General features: G+C 37.0%; 1 protein-coding gene across 1 annotated transcript; it reads right to left on the bottom strand.

The window, feature by feature from the left end:
• Positions 1-934: 934 nt before the first annotated feature.
• On the bottom strand, positions 935-20554 carry LOC126977700 (cyclin G). The gene is made up of 9 exons (XM_050826412.1): positions 20172-20554; positions 12241-12356; positions 10689-10816; positions 8855-9021; positions 7787-7898; positions 6824-6921; positions 5259-5384; positions 3162-3250; positions 935-2710 (listed from the first exon to the last, which is right to left on the bottom strand). The coding sequence occupies exons 1-9, from the start codon at positions 20367-20369 to the stop codon at positions 2638-2640; spliced, it is 1107 nt and encodes a 368-aa protein (XP_050682369.1). The 5' UTR covers positions 20370-20554; the 3' UTR covers positions 935-2637.
• Between the last annotated feature and the right edge of the window lie 581 nt (positions 20555-21135).

Here is a 21135-nt window from a genome sequence, read left to right as displayed (position 1 = left end):
TTATGGGTCCCAAATCGAAATAAAAACAATCCTATCTCTCAAGTTGGACTCAACTGCACTCCATGAAGAAATTCCATTTAAATCCGTACATTAGTTTAGGCGTCCATTGCGGACTAACAACGTGTCACGTAATATATATATTAATATTTATTTATTAGGTGTTTGCATTGAAATGCTGGACTCAATAACTCGTGGTTTTTATTTATTCGAAAAAAAATTATTTTCTGTATTTTTAAATTATGAAGTTTTGTACAAGAAATGAGTGGCATAGAGTTTCTTGCTACTTCTCATTACAACCTATTTCAAAATAGTAAATGCAGAATTTGGGCGGTGATCACTTTACATAAGGTAACCCGTACGCTCTCGAGAACACATAATAGCATTTAAATATATTATTTAGTATATAATACAACACTGATAGAATTGTTTAAGATCCAGTACCTAACTACTCTATGGTCCTACCGCTTTTATCACGGGGGATGTTCCGAAGAGCTGTTTCACCCGATTGACCCCATGAACGTGATAAATTATTGCTTATTTTAAAGTAGGAGAAAAGTCACTACTTTCATACTAATTTTCCAACTAAAAAAATATCTGTATACTATCATGTTACAGAAACGAGAACAATAATTATATTTTTTTTATATGAAAATAAGGGACTAGACGAGCAGGACGTTCAGCTGATGGTAATTGAAACCCAAAAATTCTGAGCGGCACTACAACTGCGCTCGTCGGCTTGAGACAAGATGCTAAGTCTCATTCCCCAGTAATTTCACTAGCTATGGAGCCCTTCAGAGCGAAACACAGTAATGCTTACACATTACTGCTTCACGGCAGAAATATTCGCTGTTGTGGTACCCATAATATAGCCGGCATCCTGTGCAAAGGAGCCTCCCACTAGTGCAAGATAGAAAATAAGAATAAAACTGCAAAATAAGGTCGTATTTCGTTTACTATTATTTCGAGTTCACATTTCCATTACAATTCAAACACGTTCCAATATTGCGCAACTAATTTAAAAAAGAAATACCAACAAGATTTTACACCACTGAAAACTACTATCTACAACAAAAATATAAATTGCTAAAATTATCATAAAACGTCTATTAGTAAAAAAATATATTTGGGAAAAGAAATCGCTGTTAAAAAATAGCTGCACAAAATTAGAACGGGCGCACACACATCTACAAACATAAATGCACAAATTATTTATATTATGAACACATTTCACAAACTGGTGATTCTCTGTGACAATTCTCTTATGTATAATATTTTTATATAAAACAGTGTTACAAAGCGAAAATTTCTCGACAGTATTGTTACTTATTAAATGAACAGATAAATGAAATAAACTTTCCTCGTAAATTTGAAACCAAATTGAACTTACATTTAAACTTATTTCAATTTTTGTACCTTAAATCGACAACAAAATTAATATTCAACGAGAAATTCCACACACACACATTTATTCAAAAATATTATCAACAAGGCGTTCGCGAATATTAATATTTACAAAACATACTTTTTTTTAACTGACCATTCAAGTTTCCGTACGGACAATACACGGATATACTTACACACATACACCAAGAAAAAAAAGTGACTAATTACACAATGTTATACAATATGAATTGAGATCAATTTTTTTTATTTTTTCAATCAATTTATGTATTTTTTTTTGTTATTTATATATTTATACTATACGAATAATTAAGTCTAACACTACAAAAAATTATCAATTACTTTTTCGAATAATAATTATTCTAAAACCCGGCCGAGCTAGTTCAAAAATTTATATTAAAAAATTTCGATTTAAGATTACAATCGGTGGACATAAAAGTCACTCACACTAAGTACAGCTTAAACTACGAAATATGGAATAAAAACATTGTTTTTTTTTTTAAATATTTTTTTTTAGAATATAAAATCACAGTAAAGCTACTTCGTAGAGCAATGCTCGTTTTTCGTGACGCGGGATTGTAACTCTCGATATAAATGCAATAAGATCAATGTGTCATTTGAAAATTAGCAACCCTCGCTCAAAAAAAAATATACGATAGTTACCGCGCCGCGTCTACATTGGACTCCAAACCATTAAAAAAAATACAATTAAAGCTCTTCAATAATTACTATAAACGACCATTGCCCTCACTTGCAATAAAAAATATATACACATTATTATTAATATTATACATAATACTATCGAAATGTCAAACCGATTCCTAAATTCTAAGCACATAAGCGGTGAATTCGAAAAGCAATTAGACTTATAAAAACTTGTATCACGGAATTTTGAACAGTCAAAAGTAGGATCGCATAATTTTTTCATCTAATCACTATTGGGGTTAATTTAATAAAATAAATGTCTTCATTAATGTCTCTCACAGTAAGTCAGAACCGAGAAAGGCAAATTGGTAAATTTAGACATACATGTCATACTAACGTCAAATTATAAGATATTTGTTTTTTTTTTATGGGAAAGGCAAAGGGCAGAGGGAGCCGTGCTGCCATCGTCAAAACAGATATTTGAATTGTGAATGTCAGGTTGCGTACGCGCTTAATTATCAAATAAAAAGTACACGCTATTTTTTTTTTAATTTAATTCTACTAAGGCGTGGCTTGAGCGTTGTTTCGGTGCTAGTTGTCGCAGTAAACTGGCAGCACGGGACTGCGCGGCCAATCGGAGGTTTCTTCGCTTTCGCTTCCTGATCTAGAACAATAAAATAATAATTCAAACTATATCATTAACACTGGTAACATTATATGTAAACTACATATAATTAATTGGTAATAATAACAGTATAGAAACACACTAGTTTCGAAGTAACGATAATTTTCGTTTCCACAAATATTTCATAACTAAATACTACATCATATCCAAAACACTTTATAAAACACACTGTGAGACCACAATTTAAACTTGATCTTTTCATTAGTAGTTTTTTTTAATATTACAGGGAGGCAACGGGCAAGTGGCTCATTAGATTAAAAGTGAAATCGAATGGTTACCTCTTTCCGGAAATCAATTTCCCCATCCTTTATAACGTGTGACGTGATTTATGAGTAGATTATATACACCATGTTTTAGAGTAATATGTCCGGATCGAAGGACCAAGGATATTGTGTCATTGCTGGTCAAAAGATGGAATGGACATAAATACCTGTTTCTACTGGGCGTGGCGTCGACGGCGAAGTGTTGCTCCTCGATGGTGGGCAGCAGTGACGTCAGACGGTCTGTCGGACGAAGGACCTGTGACACATAACATCACATAGCACTTGTAATAACGAATAAGTATACATCTTTTATCTACACCCTTGCTTTAAATCCTCTATTAAAGATTCTGAAACAGTTAGTTAGTCGGCAATAAGCCGACATTAAAACACTCAATGTTCTAATAACCATTACATCATCCAAAAGAGTGTTGTAATGTTGTACTGAATTTCATAACAACACTCCTATGTTTTTTTTTAATCCCTTCATGCGCAAAGAGTTTCAAACAGACAGCCACATTCTTATTACTACCAGAACGTCGCGCGCCGTAAAAAAAAGTAGGCTATTCGAATCCCCGCCATTTTTCTTCGATATTTTTATTGTTTTGTTTACAAAAAATGAGCGATTCATTTTAAACACTGCAAAAGAACATTATATTCGAGTTAATTTTAATTATTGCACTATACAAAATGTAAATTACTTCTAAAATAAATAATTGTTTCATTAATACATAGTTTATTTGTTTATAATCAGTAATGAACGATATTAGGTTACTACTAGGACTGGTGTTTTAATGTTAGCAGTAAGCTAAATGTTCCAGAATCTTTTAGAGGATTCATATTCTAGGTGTAGATAAAGTCTTGTATGCAACTGTTGATAATTTGGTATTAAAACACTCATGTGATACTATTATAAACCCACATTTGTGTTTTAATACCCCTTATTACACAACAGTTACATAAATAACTATTATATTTAGTAATTGCCACTCTTTAATGTTTAATTTGTGCTGATGCTTTAATTTAATGAATTTACTAGAAACTGTGACAATCATAATGTTAACACGAGGAACAAACATAAACTTCTTACACCTACTACTCGGTTAAGTCGAGTTATTAAGTCTTTTATTGGGCAATGTACATGCTTTTACAACATGATACCAGAGTATGTACAAAACAAACGTGTTGTGAAAGTTAAAGAAAATAAATTTTATTTTTAAATTTAATTTGTGTAGCTTAGGACTAATCAACAGACAGAGTGATAGTAAAAGGATTTCCGCTGGTTACACTGTGGGTTACAAACATAGATGTTGAAATTTTATATTAGTTAATCGATAAAAAATTATATCGTTTTTTTTATTGGTTGAAAATATTAGTTAATATTATTTGTCTAATACAACATTTGGTTATTAGTTGATGTTAATAGTTAATAAAGTTACATATTATATCATATAATATAAATGTTATGAGATAAAATTAAATGAACTTTTCTTCATACTTGAACATTTTATAAGATACACTTGCTTTACGATTACCTTATCCTTATGAAACAACGACTTGAAAAATAAAATTAAAGGTGCGGTTTTCAAGGTGCTTTCTTCCACGTACTACAAAGCTGTGGAAAGCTTCCTTGTGCGGTGTTTCCGGGACGATACGACATGGGTACCTTCAAAAAAAGCGCGTACACCTTTCTTAAAGGCCGGCAACGCTTCTGTGATTCCTCTGGTGTTGCAAGAGAATGAGGGCGGCGGTGTTCACTTAACACTAGGTGTACCCGTACGCTCGTTTGTCCTCCTATTCCATAAAAAAAAATAAAAACAAGTCACTCACTAATCGCACTATAGTTATTTGTTTAAAATATCGCTTTATTTTGTTTCGAATACAAATATCGCATAAAGCAAATCAAACACTATAGTGACTACAGTAAGGAGGACAATAGAATGAAGCTAACAAAATTATTTATAGGTATACTTCAGTCCGGTTGCATAATACTATACGAACGTACGAAAATGTTGCTTAACACTAAGACATTAAAGGCGAAATTTCAAAGCATTCAATTATGTTAATACGGAAACCCAGGTTGAATCGATTGAAGTTCATAATATGATATTTTTATTCAATAATGGTAATTGTTAATTTTATTTATTGAATATAACGGTTGATTTTAAAATATTAGTTAAATTTATTAGTTGTATTTAGTAGTTATATTCATCATATCTAGTTCGGAAGGAGTCCTACAAAGATCTGATGGAGGCGTCATGAGTTACCTTCAGGGTTCTCTCAGACAGGCGCCACACGAGCCGCTGGCGAGTTCTGGCGGCCTGTCGGTCCTCGTAGCGAGCCAGCACCGCTCGAAGTCGCTCACGAGTCGACACCAGTCCGCCATCGGTCATCTGACAACAAACAATTACAAATATTACAAAAAAAAGGCATAAAAAGGCATTTATTTTCTCAAAATTGATTCCTTTAGAATCCTTGTTGATGTCATTTCTTATACTAGTTACTACTACCGCTTCGGAAACAAATGGCGCTCTGAGAGAGAAGGAGCGGCGCAAGAAACTCTCTCAGAATTCTTTTTTTTGCGCTCTTTTCAATAAAAATATACAATATTGTACAGTCATTTCTATCGCTATAAAATAATCACAATCTAGTCCCAGGCTGTCCGATCATTTAGATATTCAGCAGTGGAGTAATAGGATTTACGACAGAGCCATTTTTTTATAAAACATTTAAATTTATTTATAGATAATGCCTGAACAGTGGCTGGGACTTTATTGTAGAAGTGTATATATTTACCCTTAAAGCTATTATGTATTACTTATTAACAATAATAATAATAATAATCCTTTATTCAACTAATAATATGTGGTACAAAATGTTTATCTATATCTGTATCTGCGATAGGATACCCTGAGTTGCAGAGGCTAGGTACTTCCGAAAAACTATACATTATTAAACATAATTTGCAAACTCACTAAAAAGAGGTATGTGTGTGTGTGTGTGTGTGTGTATGTGTTTGCGTGTGTTTTTTTTATTAACTCTTTGTTAGTATGTACAACTGTGCACAAGATTAAATAAATGTTAGCAAAGGAACTACTTAGATGGTTAGCTAACCTCTATTTTTAGCAATGCACGCACAATAACACAAATGGTCATACAAATCGCGAGTGTAAGACGTAGCTTTTCACGCACACTAAAGTAAAATTAGTGCTATCTGTAGTCTTTTTTTTATCAAAATAAGGGATGAGCAGGACGTTGTGCTGATGGCAATTGATACGCCCTGCCCATTACAATGCAGTGCCGCTCAGGATTCTTGAAAAACCCCGAAAATTCTGAGCGGCACTACAACTGCGTTCGTCAGTTTGAGACATAAGATGTTAAGTCTCATTTTGCCAGTAATTTCATTAGCTACGGCACCCTTAAGACCGAAACACAGTAATGCTTACATCATAATCTAGCCGGCGTCCTGTGGAAAGGAGCCTCCCACTACTCTAGTCCAGTCTAGCAGGAAGAGGAAACTATCTAGTCATAAATTCTAAGATATTAACTAACCCGACATCAAGTTAATTCATGCGCAAGGCGTAATACTAAACATAGACACCAGGAGAACATAAGTATAGTAACGGTGATAGTAATGTATACATAGCGGTTGAAATCATGTGTCATCCTAGCAACATGTACCAGGACTTCATATGCAGTTAAGAGGTTCACGCATAATGCAGGTTTCACTTTAAAGGCAGTGCGTTTTTTTTTTGGTTTCTTCATGCATTACTTTAGGAGAGGCAAAGGGTTCAAGCCCACATTTTTGTTAAATAGCTCAGTTAATACTCACGTTGCAATACGCCTGAATGTGCGCCGCTATCTCGTACAGATAGTAGGCTTCGTCCGGCACTGGCTTGCCTTCCCTACTCAACTCCACTAACTCCAGCTCTGAAAGTGACAAAAACTTTGAAGAGAAACTAGTCTTCAACACAAAAAACACTATAATATTGACACACTTTTCACACAAATTATCTTGCCCCAAATTAAGCATATATAGTCTGTGTTATGGGTTACAAAACAATGATATATTTAATACAATAAACTTACTTAAACATACATAAATACATATAAACATCCATGACTCTCTGAAACAAACATCCATATTCATCATATAAATGCTTGCACCTACCGGGATTTGAACCCGGGACCTCTAGCTTAGTAGGTAGGATCGCTAACCACTCGGCTATACAGGTCATGTTACTATATAATCAACTTAGTTTCTATTTAACACTCCACTCCACAGTGCGGTTTTCAAGGTAGTTTCTTCCACGTACTACAAAGCTGTAGAATGAGCTTCAAAAAATGCGCGTCACCTTCCATAATGGCCGGCGACGCTCCTGTGGTTCCTCTGATGTTGCAAGAGAATGTGGGAGGTGATCACTTAACACCGGGTGACCCGTACGCTTGTTTTTCCTTCTCTTGTGTACAAACTTTTTTATGAAACTAAGGGACGAGACGAGCAGGACATTCAGCTGTTGGTAATTGATACACCCTGCCCATCACAATGCAGTGCCTCTAAGGATTATTGAAAAACCCAAAAACTCTTGCGCTCGTCACGTTGAGACATAAAATGTTAAGTCTCATTTGCCCAGTAATTTCACTAGCTAAGGCGCCCTTCAGACCGAAAGACAATAATCCTTACACATTGCCGCTTCACGGCAAAATAGGCGCCGTTGTGGTACCAATAATCAAGCCGGGATCCTGTGCAAAAGAGTCTCGCACCTATCATAATAAGAATGATGGTAAAACTCACCGATCTGATGGTACAGTATGACAAGAGCCAGTTCACTGCAGCGACAGTTGACACATGCAGCGTCACAGACTGCTATCTCAACCAGCTTCAGCAGTTTCTCTTCGGACCAAGTCTGCAAATAAAACCAATTATTAATTAGTTTCCACTCATTAAAACTAAAATGGGAATGGGCCGGTCATATATCACGACTCACAGACAAGGGATGGACGATACATACAACGAAATGGAAAGGGCCGGTGGGCATTAGAAAAGTTGGAAGACCGGGTAAGAGGTGGGCTGATGATGTGATAGAATACTCTGGAAAAGACTGGCTAGTATTGGGCAAAGACTGTATAGTGTGGAAGAAAATGGAGGATGCCTTCACCCAAAGAGGAGCCCAACTACTAATTAAAAAATTAATTATTAAGAAATAGATAAAAAACTTGTTAATATAAAACTTTTTCTCTTTTTTAATGCTTGTACTATTAGGCTTGTTTACTAACAATACTAAGTACTAAGTTTACTAACAATAAAATTCTTTTTATTTCTAAATTAAGTTTAATTTAATTATATTAATTATGAATAAAAGCCTTTCTTTTTGTTTTATATTTATTATTATTATTACCTTTGGCAATTAAGGCCTCATTTAAAAATTTCAAATTCAAATAATTTTATTCAAACAAGGGAAAAGTAGCACATACCGAAATTCAAAAACTACCACCCATTAGGAAAAGTATGTCGCAGACCCGAGAAGAACGGGCGCAAGAACAACAGGCCGGCAACGCTCCTGTGATTCCTCTGGAGTTGCAAGAGAATGTGCGCGGCGGTGATCACTTAACAGCAAGTACGCTCGTTTGTCCTGCCTTTACATTAAAAAAAAGAATGAATGTTCCAGTTAAAATTGACCAGGCTGCCAACTCAAAGGAAAGCTATTTCTCCCCCAGATTGGGGAGAATCTATAATTTTTCACCTCGACTTGGACGGGAACTAAACTATGGTGAGTTCTAAGGGTTTCTTCCGGGTGACCCGTACGCTCGTTTATAATCCTTTTTCCATAAAAAATAATGTGTTATTAAAATAAGAACTCACGGGTAGTACGTTCTCGGCAGAGCAATGCGCGTGGAGTAACTCGGCGAACAGTCGCAGCCAGTGTGCCACGTGTAGGGCTCCGCCCCCGGCCAGGGACAACTTCTCAGCCACCACGCGGGACATACGCTGAACATCACCCACAGTGCAAGTAGACTGGGACACCGACACTGTCAAACAAATACATCAACAATTATTAACATCACAGAATTACAAGAAACTAAATTAAAAGTTTGCCCAAATGGAATGGAGAGGAGTATTTTAGGTATAAAAAGAATTGATAAAGTAAAATTATAAGCAATAAAAACGAAAACAAAATACAAAAACGCACACACTGCATACAGACAGCTTAAATGGCGTTGGACGGGACATATGTTAGACGTTATATCAGACCATTACTGGAGTATTCATTTCAGGTCTGGAATCCATATTTTGTTAAGAATATAGAATTGTTGGAAAGGGTATACAGGCGAGCCACTAAGTTGCCTAGGGAACTGAAAAATCTTACATATGAACAAAGACTTACACAGCTTGGACTCAGCACCCTCAAAAGCAGACGAGAAAGAGGCAATCTAATTAAAACATAATTTTGAGAGCATACTTCCAAGGAAGAGCAATCCTAGACTAAGGGGACGTGATATGAAACTAGAATATCAATTAGTATCATCAAATCCATTGAAACACTTTCTGACTAACAGAGTCGTTAATATATGGAATAGATTGCCCAAGGATGTGGTTAAATCAAAATCTGTTAATCAGTTTAAGAATAGACTGGACAAACATTTGGATAGATATGGCAAATGATATATCAGCGAAAGCTGCTTAGTCTATTATAAATAATGATAATAATGTTACCAGACAGTAAAGAAAAATGGACTAAGTTAATAACAGAATGGTACCCAAGAGATGGCAATAGAAATAGAGGCAGACAAAGCAAAAGATAGGAAGATGACTCCAAGAAAGTGGCTGGTCCGATATGGACCTGTTTAGCGAGAGACTACGAGGAATACGTGGAAATCTTTAAAGGAGGCCTTCGTCGATAGCCAACTGTCCTATACAAACATTCAGTTGCCGATAGTTCAAATAATAGAATAGATTAAATCAATTAAGTGTTTAGGAAGTAGGCATGTATATACTAATAATTGTAAGGAAAACCAGCAATAAAGGCTATTTTATTTTATTTATTTTAATTAACATTCATACAGTCATAAGCTGAGATCGGGTGGGTAGGTCTGAGAATCGGCCAACATCTATGTTTCATACTCCTTATGATACCAGTGGGAGGCTCCTTTCCACAGGATGCCGCTTCTGCCGTGAAGCAGTAAGAAGGCGCCGTAGCTAATGAAATTACTGGGCAAATGAGACTTAACATCTCATGTCTCAAGGTGACGAGTGCAGTTGTAGTGCCACTCAGAATTTTTGAAGTTTTTCAAGAATCCTGAGCGGCACTGCATTATAATGCAGGGCGTATCAATTACCATCAACTGAACGTCCTGCTCGTGCGTCCCTTATTTTGATAAAAAAAAGACAACAGATAGCAGGAATATTAGTTTACTGTGCGTGACAAGCCATGTCTTACACTTTTTGTTAGTGTGTGTGCATTGCTCAAAATAGTGGCTAACTGTCTATGTATGTAAGTAGTTCCATTGCGAATAGGCAATACTAATATTTAAATTTGTTTGTTGTTAGATGACCGAATTTTTGGGTTTTTTCAAGAATCCTGAGCGACATTTCCTGCTCATCTTATCCCTTATTTTCATAACAAAAAGAAAAAGTTTGTGTATTGTATGCTCCGTGAACATGATGGATGGAAATACAATAAATCCAGTCATCTTACCCAGTTCTTCGATGGACACAGTCCTGGGCTGCTTGGTCCTCTCGGCATGCTCATCGATGGCAATGTTCATGCAGGAAACAGTGATGCATGGCACGTGGCATGGCCTCACCTTCATCTTGGTCAGAAACCTGCAAAACATTTCACATATATTAATCTAAGTTAATTATTACTATTTAATTAATTGCCATAGTTCCTGAAAGACGTTCCAAGACACAAACATCACATTTGAAGGAATTCGTGTTTAAAGTTTAATATATATTAGTGAATTCCATACATGTGGGATAAAAGGCATTTATTTTCTCAAAATTGATTCCTTTAGAATCCTACTAGATACTACTACCGCTTCGGAAACAAATGGCGCTCTGAGAGAGAAGAAGCGGCGCAAGAAACTCTCATAGCATTCTTTTTTTTTTTTGCGCTCTTTTCAATAAAAATATACAATATTGTACAGTCAAGTCGGTTGAGCTACTAAGTCATGATGTCATTTAAAGAGTGATAAGAGGGCTGCCATTTTTTGTCAGTCTGTTAATATGAATCACGTGACCAGTTTTGTGTTCTTAAATCAATTTCGACATTATTGTGGTTTGGAACGTTTTTCTGGATTTAAGTCTTCAGACCGAAGCACAATAATGCTTCACGACAGAAAGGCGCGGTTGTGGTACCCTGTAGCCTGTAATCTAGCCGGCATCCTGGGCAAAGGAGCCTCCCACTGTTAAATGCCCTTAAGTAACCTCAGAATTCTCTTTTCTTTATATGCCCCGGGGAAGCACAGGGCAAAGTAATCGGTTACACAGTTAAATGCGAACTAAAGTAGTTGTTTCAATAATTGTACAAATGATTTAAGTTTTATTTACTCAGTCTCGTGCCAGATTTTGGCGAGACAACACGTCCTGAGGATGTCTCGTGTAGAGGCGAAACACGTGTCGAATTGTTTAAAAACAAATATTGGCGGAATTAACACTAAAGAAAACTTAAATCATTTGTTTAATTATGGATTTCCGCAAAGTAACGCCTACTTCAATAAATTTTATAAATAAATAAATCCTTTTTTTGCTAGAAAACATGTAACAATGGGTGTAGATACATAGTTTTAATGTATCAATGTTATCGGCCATTTCTGGCAAGCAAAATTATTATAAACAAAATTCTAGTTATTATTATAATTAACATTAATAAACTCTATATTTTAAGCACATAGGTTAATTTAAATTATAATTATTATTTTTAAATGTCATTATTTAAAGACTAGAATTAATATATATTTTAAAGTCAATTTAATTTAACCTAATGTGTCAACATTTCATTTATGGAATGCAACATTTATCTATAAGCCATGTAAAAAGATCATTTTTAAATCGTTGGACGGGTAATACGCGTAAGCTTGGAGGGAGTTTATTAAATATTTTTATACACATGACATAGCTACATTTTCCGTAGGATGCATTTTGCTTTTTGTTTCAATAATATTAAAACAACAGTGTTCATTCGAGTTAAACACCGTAAATGCAATATGTAGCCTGTTTTTCCTTCCTGTTAGCTGCGGATAACTCACCGATCAAACAGGCTGATTGCTCCGATGAGGACGTCAGTCGGAAGGTCGAACCAGAGCTTCAGACTCCTCAGCACATGAGCAGCACCGTCTCTGGCACCAATCGTCACCTCGCCCACCTGAAACCAAATATCCAAATATAGGAAAAGAAGAATATTGAGAGCAAAATTCAAGGAATATAACATCTTGACTGTTGCCTCTCAATATATTCTTGATAATGTTATATATGTTCAAAGGCGCATAAGTGAATTTGCTAGAAACTGTCATAACCATAATGTTAACACCAGGAACAGAACATATGCCTACTGCTCGGTTAAGTCGAGTTAGTAAGTCTTTCGTGGGGCGATGTATATGCTGTTACAACAAGATCCCAGAAAATGTTTAAAACAAAAGTACATACAACGTTATTCAAAGGAATTGTTAAAAACGTTTGTGTGGTAAAGGTTACTATGACATAAACGATTTTCTTAATGATACCACAAACTGGGAATGAAGCGGACACCCCTCAGGCTGTTAAATTATAAATGTTTATCTAATATATAAAATTCTCATGTCGCGGTGTTTGTAGTTAAATTCCTTCGAAACGGCTTGACCGATTCTCATGAAATTTTGAGTTCATATTGGGTAGGTCTGAAAATCGAAAAAAATATTTTTCATCCCCCTAAATGTTAAGGGTGGTCCACGCAATTTTTTTCTTAATTATTTGGACATTTGTATTAAAATTTGTTTGATTATGAGTCAGCATTAAAAAATACATACAACTTCAAATTTTCACCCATCTACGACCAACAGTTACTTTTGTATCGCGATTTTAATATCGGCAATACAACGTTTGCTGGGTCAGCTAGTTGTACTATATATATAATATATATTGTAATCCATATTTTTATATGTAAAAAAACAGCCCGCTGAAATTCTTGTGCTATTTTGAATCTTATTTTGAATAATAATATTTGAACTTGAACGAGATGAACACACACACACACAGAGTTCCCGACGGGGTAGACACAGACAACAGAGCGCCATTTGCTTCTATCCTTACAAACCTTACACACTTCCTCTACATTCATTACTCTTTTCATACATGCTCGCCGGTTCCGGGTGCTTCGGACTTCTTCCTTTTTTTCTAGACATCCCGAACAGTACGGACTTCAAAAAAAGAATATCGTTTATTTTATATTTAAAAAAAGATATTGTTTTGTGCATGACAATGACATAATGACATTAGTGTTCAGAAACGTCCGAATGTGGGTTGGGTAATTGGCACTGACCTATATAAATACCACTGGACAGGACAGTTCCATATGTTTGACAGCAAATTTTTTTTAAAAATTGCCTATTTGAAGCGCCACTCGCGAGCGCCCAGAGAACTAATTTCGACGTAAAATCCAATCCTCTTATTCATAATGGTCCGCTAGCTTTAAACAGCCGCTAAGGAGTGTTTTTTCTCATTCTGAATTAGGTCAATAGAAGAAGACAGAGTGGGAATTAGCAATGCTTTAAGTTAGCAGACTATTATGAATAAGGGGACAAATGGCTGCGAAGGAACGTACAATACTCCGAAGTATTTTTGCATTTTGAATTAATGTCGTTTGTTTTCCGTGTTATTTATACTTCAAGAATCAACGTAATAAAGTACCCATTTTTTTTGTAAATAGTTTCCCACCATCTATCGATGTTTGCTGAGGTTGTCACTAGTTTGCGTACCGCAGACTCTCGCTACATGGCCAACAGCGCCAAAATGGCGTATATCAACCAGGCACAAAAGCACTTTGACAGCCGCCAGTCCAGTGGTATATAGTAGAGGTCAATGATAATTGGGGATATCAAAATATTAACAGTAAATAGTCCGTATAGGCTGTTTGGTTATGATAATAGTATTGTGTAAAAAAGAGTATTTTAGCTTACTGTATTAGTGATTACAGAGTTCGCCTACATGATGTCCCTATGCCCTACCAGATATATCTATACCAGGCATACCAACATCGGTTTTACAAATATATTATTACTAGCAGACTCGACAGACGTTGTTCTGTACATAATAAATAAAATACTGTTTTTATGAATTGTCAATTTCATAACATCATGAATTATTTCGTAAAATATGCTCCCTATTGTTATAATGAAATTGTTTCACAGCAGAACTGTCAAATCGTGCGCCAATAAATTCTCTCATAGAAAATATATCCATACAAAACAAATATTGGAAATAAAAATAATTATGGGTCCCAAATCGAAATAAAAACAATCCTATCTCTCAATTTGGACTAAACTGCACTCCATGAAGTAATCCCCATTAAAATCCGTTCATTAGTTTAGGAGTCCATCGCGGACAAACAACGTGACACGTAATTTATATATATTAAGATTATTATTGTTGTTATAACAAATGATATTGTAACAAATAGATTGTTATAAAACGGTTCCAAATCGATTGAACCAAATAAATCGCTTCGTAATTAGTAATTGGCTACACTGGTTCGTAAATATTCAAATATATCGTCATATTGTTGTATGTATTGTAAAATATCGCAGCGATACTTTTTCATGGGCGAGTGTTCCGAAGAGCTGTTCCGAGTGTACTTCAAGCCGGCCCACATTCTAGCGCTGTACAAAGCGCAGGTCCGGCCGCACATGAAGTATTTCTGACATCTCTGGTCTGGCGCACCACAGTATCAGCTTGATCCATTTGACCGCGTGCAACGCAGAGCAGCTCGAATTGTCGTGGACCCAGTGCTCTGTGAACGGCTGGATCACTTGGCGTTGCGTAGAGACGTCGCGCGCTTCATTGTGTGTCTTCTACCGCATTTATCACGGGGAGTGTTCCGAAGAGCTGTTTAACCTGATTCCTGCCGCCGAATTCCACATTCGCACGACACGCCACAAGTTAGGATATCATCCCCACCATCTGAATGTGTGGCGGTCCTCCACAGTGCGGTTTTCGAGGAGCTTTCTTCCACGTACTACAAAGCTGTGGAATGAGCTTCCTTGTGCGGTGTTTCCGGGACGATTCGACATGGGTACCTTCAAAAAAAAAAGCGCGTACACCTTCCTTAAAGGCCGGCAACGCTCTTGTGATTCCTCTGGTGTTGCAAGAGAATGTGGGCGGCGGTGATCACTTAACTCCAGGTGATCCGTACGCTCGTTTGTCCTCCTATTCCATGGGATTCCCCCTTTGAATAATGTAATACATACTATGACGCCATATCATATCTGGTGGTCCTTCAGCTCATTGATTCAACAATGGCATAAAATATATTAGTTACCATAACTTTTGCATAAATACATTTTGATATAACAGTTAGTCGCGCATCGTTGACCTCCAGCGGCGCGGTAAACTTTCACTTGAATATGTACATAATATTATGTTTGCGTGTCACGTCTGTGCGTGCCTACCGTCGCGTAGTAACCTTCGCGATATGTTGACACGCTGTGCGAATTACAATTAATAATACACTTTGTGACAGGACTCTGTCGAAACACGGTAAGTAAGCCGCATAACGTCCCGTCCAATATACTATCTACAGACACAGTAGACATATGTACCAGTACGGAAACTACCTACAAACGTTCGAAATGACACACTCACACAAACATGCGCATCGACCAGGCCCCTATGTTGTCTCATTTGCCCAGTAATTTCACTAGCTGCGGCGCCCTTCAGACCGACACACAGTAATGTTTACACATTACTGCTTCACGATAGAAACAGGCGCCGTTGTGGTACCCATAATCTAGCCGGCTTCCTGTGCAAAGGAGCCTCCCACTGGTATCTACGTAATAAGGGTCAATGGTACTAGTACAACGTTTATAAAACTGTTGCGACGAAATACATTTCTGATTTTGGTTTTTAATAATTTTAGGGACTGTTAATAATGATAATTAGATAGTTATGATAAAAAAAATGGATTACATTGCTTTTATATTCTAAAAAAAAAAACAATTTTATTTTAAATTTACCGTGCCAATATATCCAGAAAAATGGTTCAAATGCAACACCCACTTTGAGGATGTAAGTAGTAGTCTTACACACTGTATAAAGCAAATTTAATGAAGTAGGCGTTACTTTGCGGAAATCCATAATTATATAAATGATTTAAGTATTCTTTAGTAAAAACAAATATTGGCGGAATTAACCGCCCATATTTATTTTTAAACAATTAAATTTTTTAACATAATTGTTAAACAAACAATTAATTGTTTAAAAACAAATATTGGCGGAATAAACACTAAAGAAAACTTAAATCATTTGTATAACCAACCTGTATAAAACTACGCCCGGGTTAAATGCGATAGTGAGATCATACCTCACAGAAGAAACGCGACTAGCGAAATTTACAGTTCATATACACTGCACCGGAGTACAGCAAGATAGAAAAGAAAAGCGAATCATTTGCTAATGTAACCGATTTTGTTTGACAAATCGTAAACAGTCGGCGACCCAGTGCTCTGTGAACGGTTGGATCACTTGGCGTTGCGTAGAGACATCGCTTCATTGTGTGTCTTCTACCGCATTTATCAAGGGGAGTGTTCCGAAGAGCTGTTTCACCTGATACCTGCCGCCGAATTCCACCTTCGCACGACACGCCACATGTTCGGATATCATCCCCACCATCTGGATGCGTGGCGGTCCTTCACAGTGCGGCTTTCAAGGAGCTTTCTTTCACGTACTACAAAGCTGTGGAATGAGCTTCCTTGTGCGGTGTTTCCGGGACGATACGACATGGGTACCTTTAAAAAAAGCCTCTTCCTTTGCAGGAGAATGTGGGCGGCGGCGATCACTTAACACCCTGGTGATCCGTAGGCGTTTATCCTCCTATTCCACAAAAAAAAAGTCAGCCACGCGTGTCATTAGTACCTCCTTAGTATTTTGCACTGAACGCATATTACGCAAAAGATAACGCAACGCGATGTATATAACTCTCTATTATATAAACAACAGAACAATTTGCATATTGTGTACTCAAATAAGTAATATGGAAATTTCGATAGCGCAACTCGCATTTTGTAACATTTTGCGAGGAGCAATTTTTTTTTATGGACCAAGGAGGACAAACGAACGTACGGGTCACCTGGTGTTAAGTGATCACCGCCGCCCACATTCTTTTGCAATTCCAGAGGAATCGCAGGAGCGTTGCCGGCCTTTAAGGAAGGTGTACGCGCTTTTTTGAAGGTACCCATGTCGTATTGACCCGGAAACACCGCACAAGGAAGTTCATTCCACAGTTTTGTAGTACGTGGAAGAAACCTCCTTGGAAACCGCACTGTTGAGGACCGCCAAACATCCAGATGGTGGCGATGATATCCTAACTTGTGGCGTGTCGTGCGAAGGTGGAATTCGTGCAATTCTAGCAGGCCTGTCTCACTCTCCGTGTAGGTATCGAAATCGTAAAAACGTGCGGCGGCCTCTACACAGTAAGCCAGCCAGTAGGGCCTCACGAGCGAGTAGTGACGCACGCGCGACTTTTGCTGCCACCTACTTCACAGATCCGGCCGTTATTTTAAAAATGGAGAAACATAAATAAAGCAAAGCATATTAAAGGTCATTGCGATCCAAATCTAAAGTGATTATTATTATAATTAAACTACCATTTATGATTGCTATTTATTTCCTATATACTAAATTAAGAAATATATTGTGACGTAGGGGGGATGGTCTGACAGATGTGTGACTGGGACGGGGGAGGGGGTCAAAAATCATGAAATTCGTGTGACTTAAGTAGTTAGTTAGTCGCTTCTAAGGGATACAAAGAACGGATAACCTTCAGCATCATCACCATCTACTGCGATCGCCAAGCTTGAAGGTTATGGAGAAAACACCTCGCGTGCTACGTTGCCGCTCTTCCAGTGGTCAGGGTTGTCTTTTGCTAATTAAATTTTGACATTTATTTGGTTTGAAAATTCTACTCATTTTTATTCAGGTACAGGATTAGCATAGGAGCACGTAATAATGTGAGAGTGACATTGTACCTTGTATAATGATTTTAATTTGAATTACTTTATTATAATCTGTATGTTTTGTTCTAGTTTTTAAGTTTAGTAGTAATTGTTTTTTAGGTTTAGTCATTAGGATAGTTTAATTAAGGCGAGGTGTCCCACTGGAAGTCATGTGTCACACGGGGGCCACAGAAGATCAGCGTTGCAACACATTTGTGTTGGAACACATGCTGAGTGGCCCCCTTTTTTAAACACCACACGTTTTTGGAACGAAGTTCCTTACGGCAGGCTTGGAGGGGATAGGGATTTTGCTGCGCGACCGAACTGAAAAAAATGTGATAGTAAAATCGTAAGAAAAAATCCGTGGAAAAAAGTGCGTGGAATAAAACCGTTAAATGAGACGTGCGCAGGCGCGACAGTCGCATACACAAGCGAGTAGTGTATAATACCTAATTGAGCACGATTTTTTTTGCAATTTGTGTCGATTCTACATTAGCCGAAGGAACTTCGTTCCAAACTGGTGTCCCACGGCACCACATCATTTTTTGTTTTGTTATTTGTGCGTGTGTCTAAATAAATGTTTTTCTTTCTTTCTTTCTTTAAAACTATTTAACTTGAGAAAAGCTTTGTGTTATTGCTTAAATTGTATGTTTGCTAATATTTTTATTGATTATAAAATATATATTTTTTTTTAGTTACAATTCTTGTACATTATAATTTTGTGTATGTACATTATTAGTATCATTATTTAATCCTATAAAAGTAACAATTGGTTAGAGTGAGACAGGCGGTGCCTGCCTACCGCTGCTGTATGTGTGAGAGACAGGGAAGACAGACAGACTGGCGCCGTAACGCGTTACGTTACGAATTTACCCTCCTATAACAAGTTATTCACTTCAAAAATACTTTGAGTTACTTATTTGGCATTTAACATTTTTTCACAATTAATAAAAATAGTTTAAAAAACTAAAAAAACACGTTTTGGTTGAAAGGCTAATGGTTGAAATTTAAAATGAACATCAATTTCTGCCTTATCGACGGTAAATGAAAAAATTATATAAATTAACAAAAATTTTAATTTGCAAATTGCAAAATGGAATAATTTTAACAGATTAATGTATTGTCATCGGTCCTCGATATTTATAAACAAACATACATACAGGTGAAGCTAATAAAAAGCGTGTAAAAAGCGATATTATCTAATGAATAAAGATATAAATATAAGACCAGCGCCGTAACGCGTAACTTAACGAAGCAGTTTAGCTTTCGAGAAGAAGTTGTTCACTTCAAAAATTCAAATAAATATTTAGAAAGGAATATGATACTCAAGTTTTGAGTCGATCTCGGAGGTAAAGTCCGACTATAGCCGTCTCCATTGCCTGCGTACCGTAAGTCATCACTGGCAACACACATTGATTGAAAACCCCCGTCATCAGACACTGTGGTATTTCCCGAATGTTGCCTGACACAGCCCAAATGATTGCGAAACTGAAGTGGCAGTGGGCAGGGCACATAGTTCGACGGCCAGATGGCCGTTGGGGCAGTAAAGTCCTTGAAAGGCGACCACGTATCGGAAGACGTAGTGTTGGTTTTTTTTTTTTTATATTGACACACTTTTTACACAAATTATCTTGCCCCAAGTTAAGCATATAATTATAGCCTGTGTTATGGGTTACAAGACAACGATATATTTAATACAATATACTTACTTAAACATACATAAATTCATATAAACATACATAAACACATTTAAACACCCATGACTCGGAAACAAACATCCATATTCATCATATAAATGCTTGCACCTACCGGGATTCGAACCCGGGACCTCTAGCTTAGTAGGTAGGATCGCTAACCACTCGGCTATACAGGTCGTCGTTGGTAGGCCGACGATCTGGTCAAGATCGCCGGAATAGGTTGGACTTAGGATCATTGGGGGAGAACTTTGTCTAGCAGTGGACATCTTCCGGCTGATGATAGTCAATTGTGTTACGTACCTCAGAGTCTTGCGGCAGACACAGCTTCGGCTGGAACTTGGTCTCCACCATGAGGTACTCGTTCAGTGTGACGTAGAGATCTCGCAGCCGGCTCTCGCCTGGCGAAGGCGCTGCATCCGGGTGACCCGCGCCCGATCTCAACATTGTCGGGCCTGCGCGAGCAGAGGGTGAATCGGCAACTGCAACCAGACACCACATTCGTACATGCTACCAGTGGGAGGCTCCTTTGCAGGGGCGTGCATTAGTTTTCTGGCAAGGTAGATAGAGATATGATACTATTCTTGTATGTAGGGCCTCGGTATGAAGGTTGACTGGTTTTCGAAAACCAACGGACTTCATTCAGTAAGCCATATTAAACATACACCACTTGTTTTAAATTCAAATTCAAATATTTTTATTCAAAATAGAATGTGACATCACTTATTGAAAGTCAAAAAAACTACCACCCATTCCAAAATGAATGCCTCAGACCTGAGAAGAATGGGCGCAACAAACTCAGCGGGCTTTTTTTTCTTTTTCATCGAATAAATATGTTACTGTACAATTAAATATAAACTTATTATTTAATAGCCTGAGGGCGGTCACTCCATTCCCAATCTGTGGTATCATTAAGAAAGTTATTTATGTTATAGTAACCTTAGCCAGAAATAACTGGGCGATGTAGAATAGTTAAAAAAGAAGAAGTATTTTTTTTTGTACTGAAAAACACAGAAGTATAAAATAACTAGTATTTCCTTCATTAACATTAAAATAAAACACCTATTAAAGGATTAAAACGCGTGTAGTTGGAACTCTGATTTACCAGTAGGAGGCTCCTTTTGCACAGGAAGCTGGCTAGATTATGGGTACCACAACGGCGCCTGTTTCTGCCGTGAAGCAGTAATGTGTAACCATTACTGTGTTTCGGTCTGAAGGGCGCCGTAGCTAGTGGAAGTTGCTGGGCAAATGAGACTTAACATCTTAT

This window comes from Leptidea sinapis, chromosome 2 (genome assembly GCF_905404315.1).
Source record: "Leptidea sinapis chromosome 2, ilLepSina1.1, whole genome shotgun sequence".
Taxonomy (NCBI): Eukaryota; Metazoa; Arthropoda; class Insecta; order Lepidoptera; family Pieridae; genus Leptidea; species Leptidea sinapis.
The sequence above is the reverse complement of the archived record's forward strand: the minus strand, read 5'-3'. Positions and strand labels throughout refer to the sequence as shown.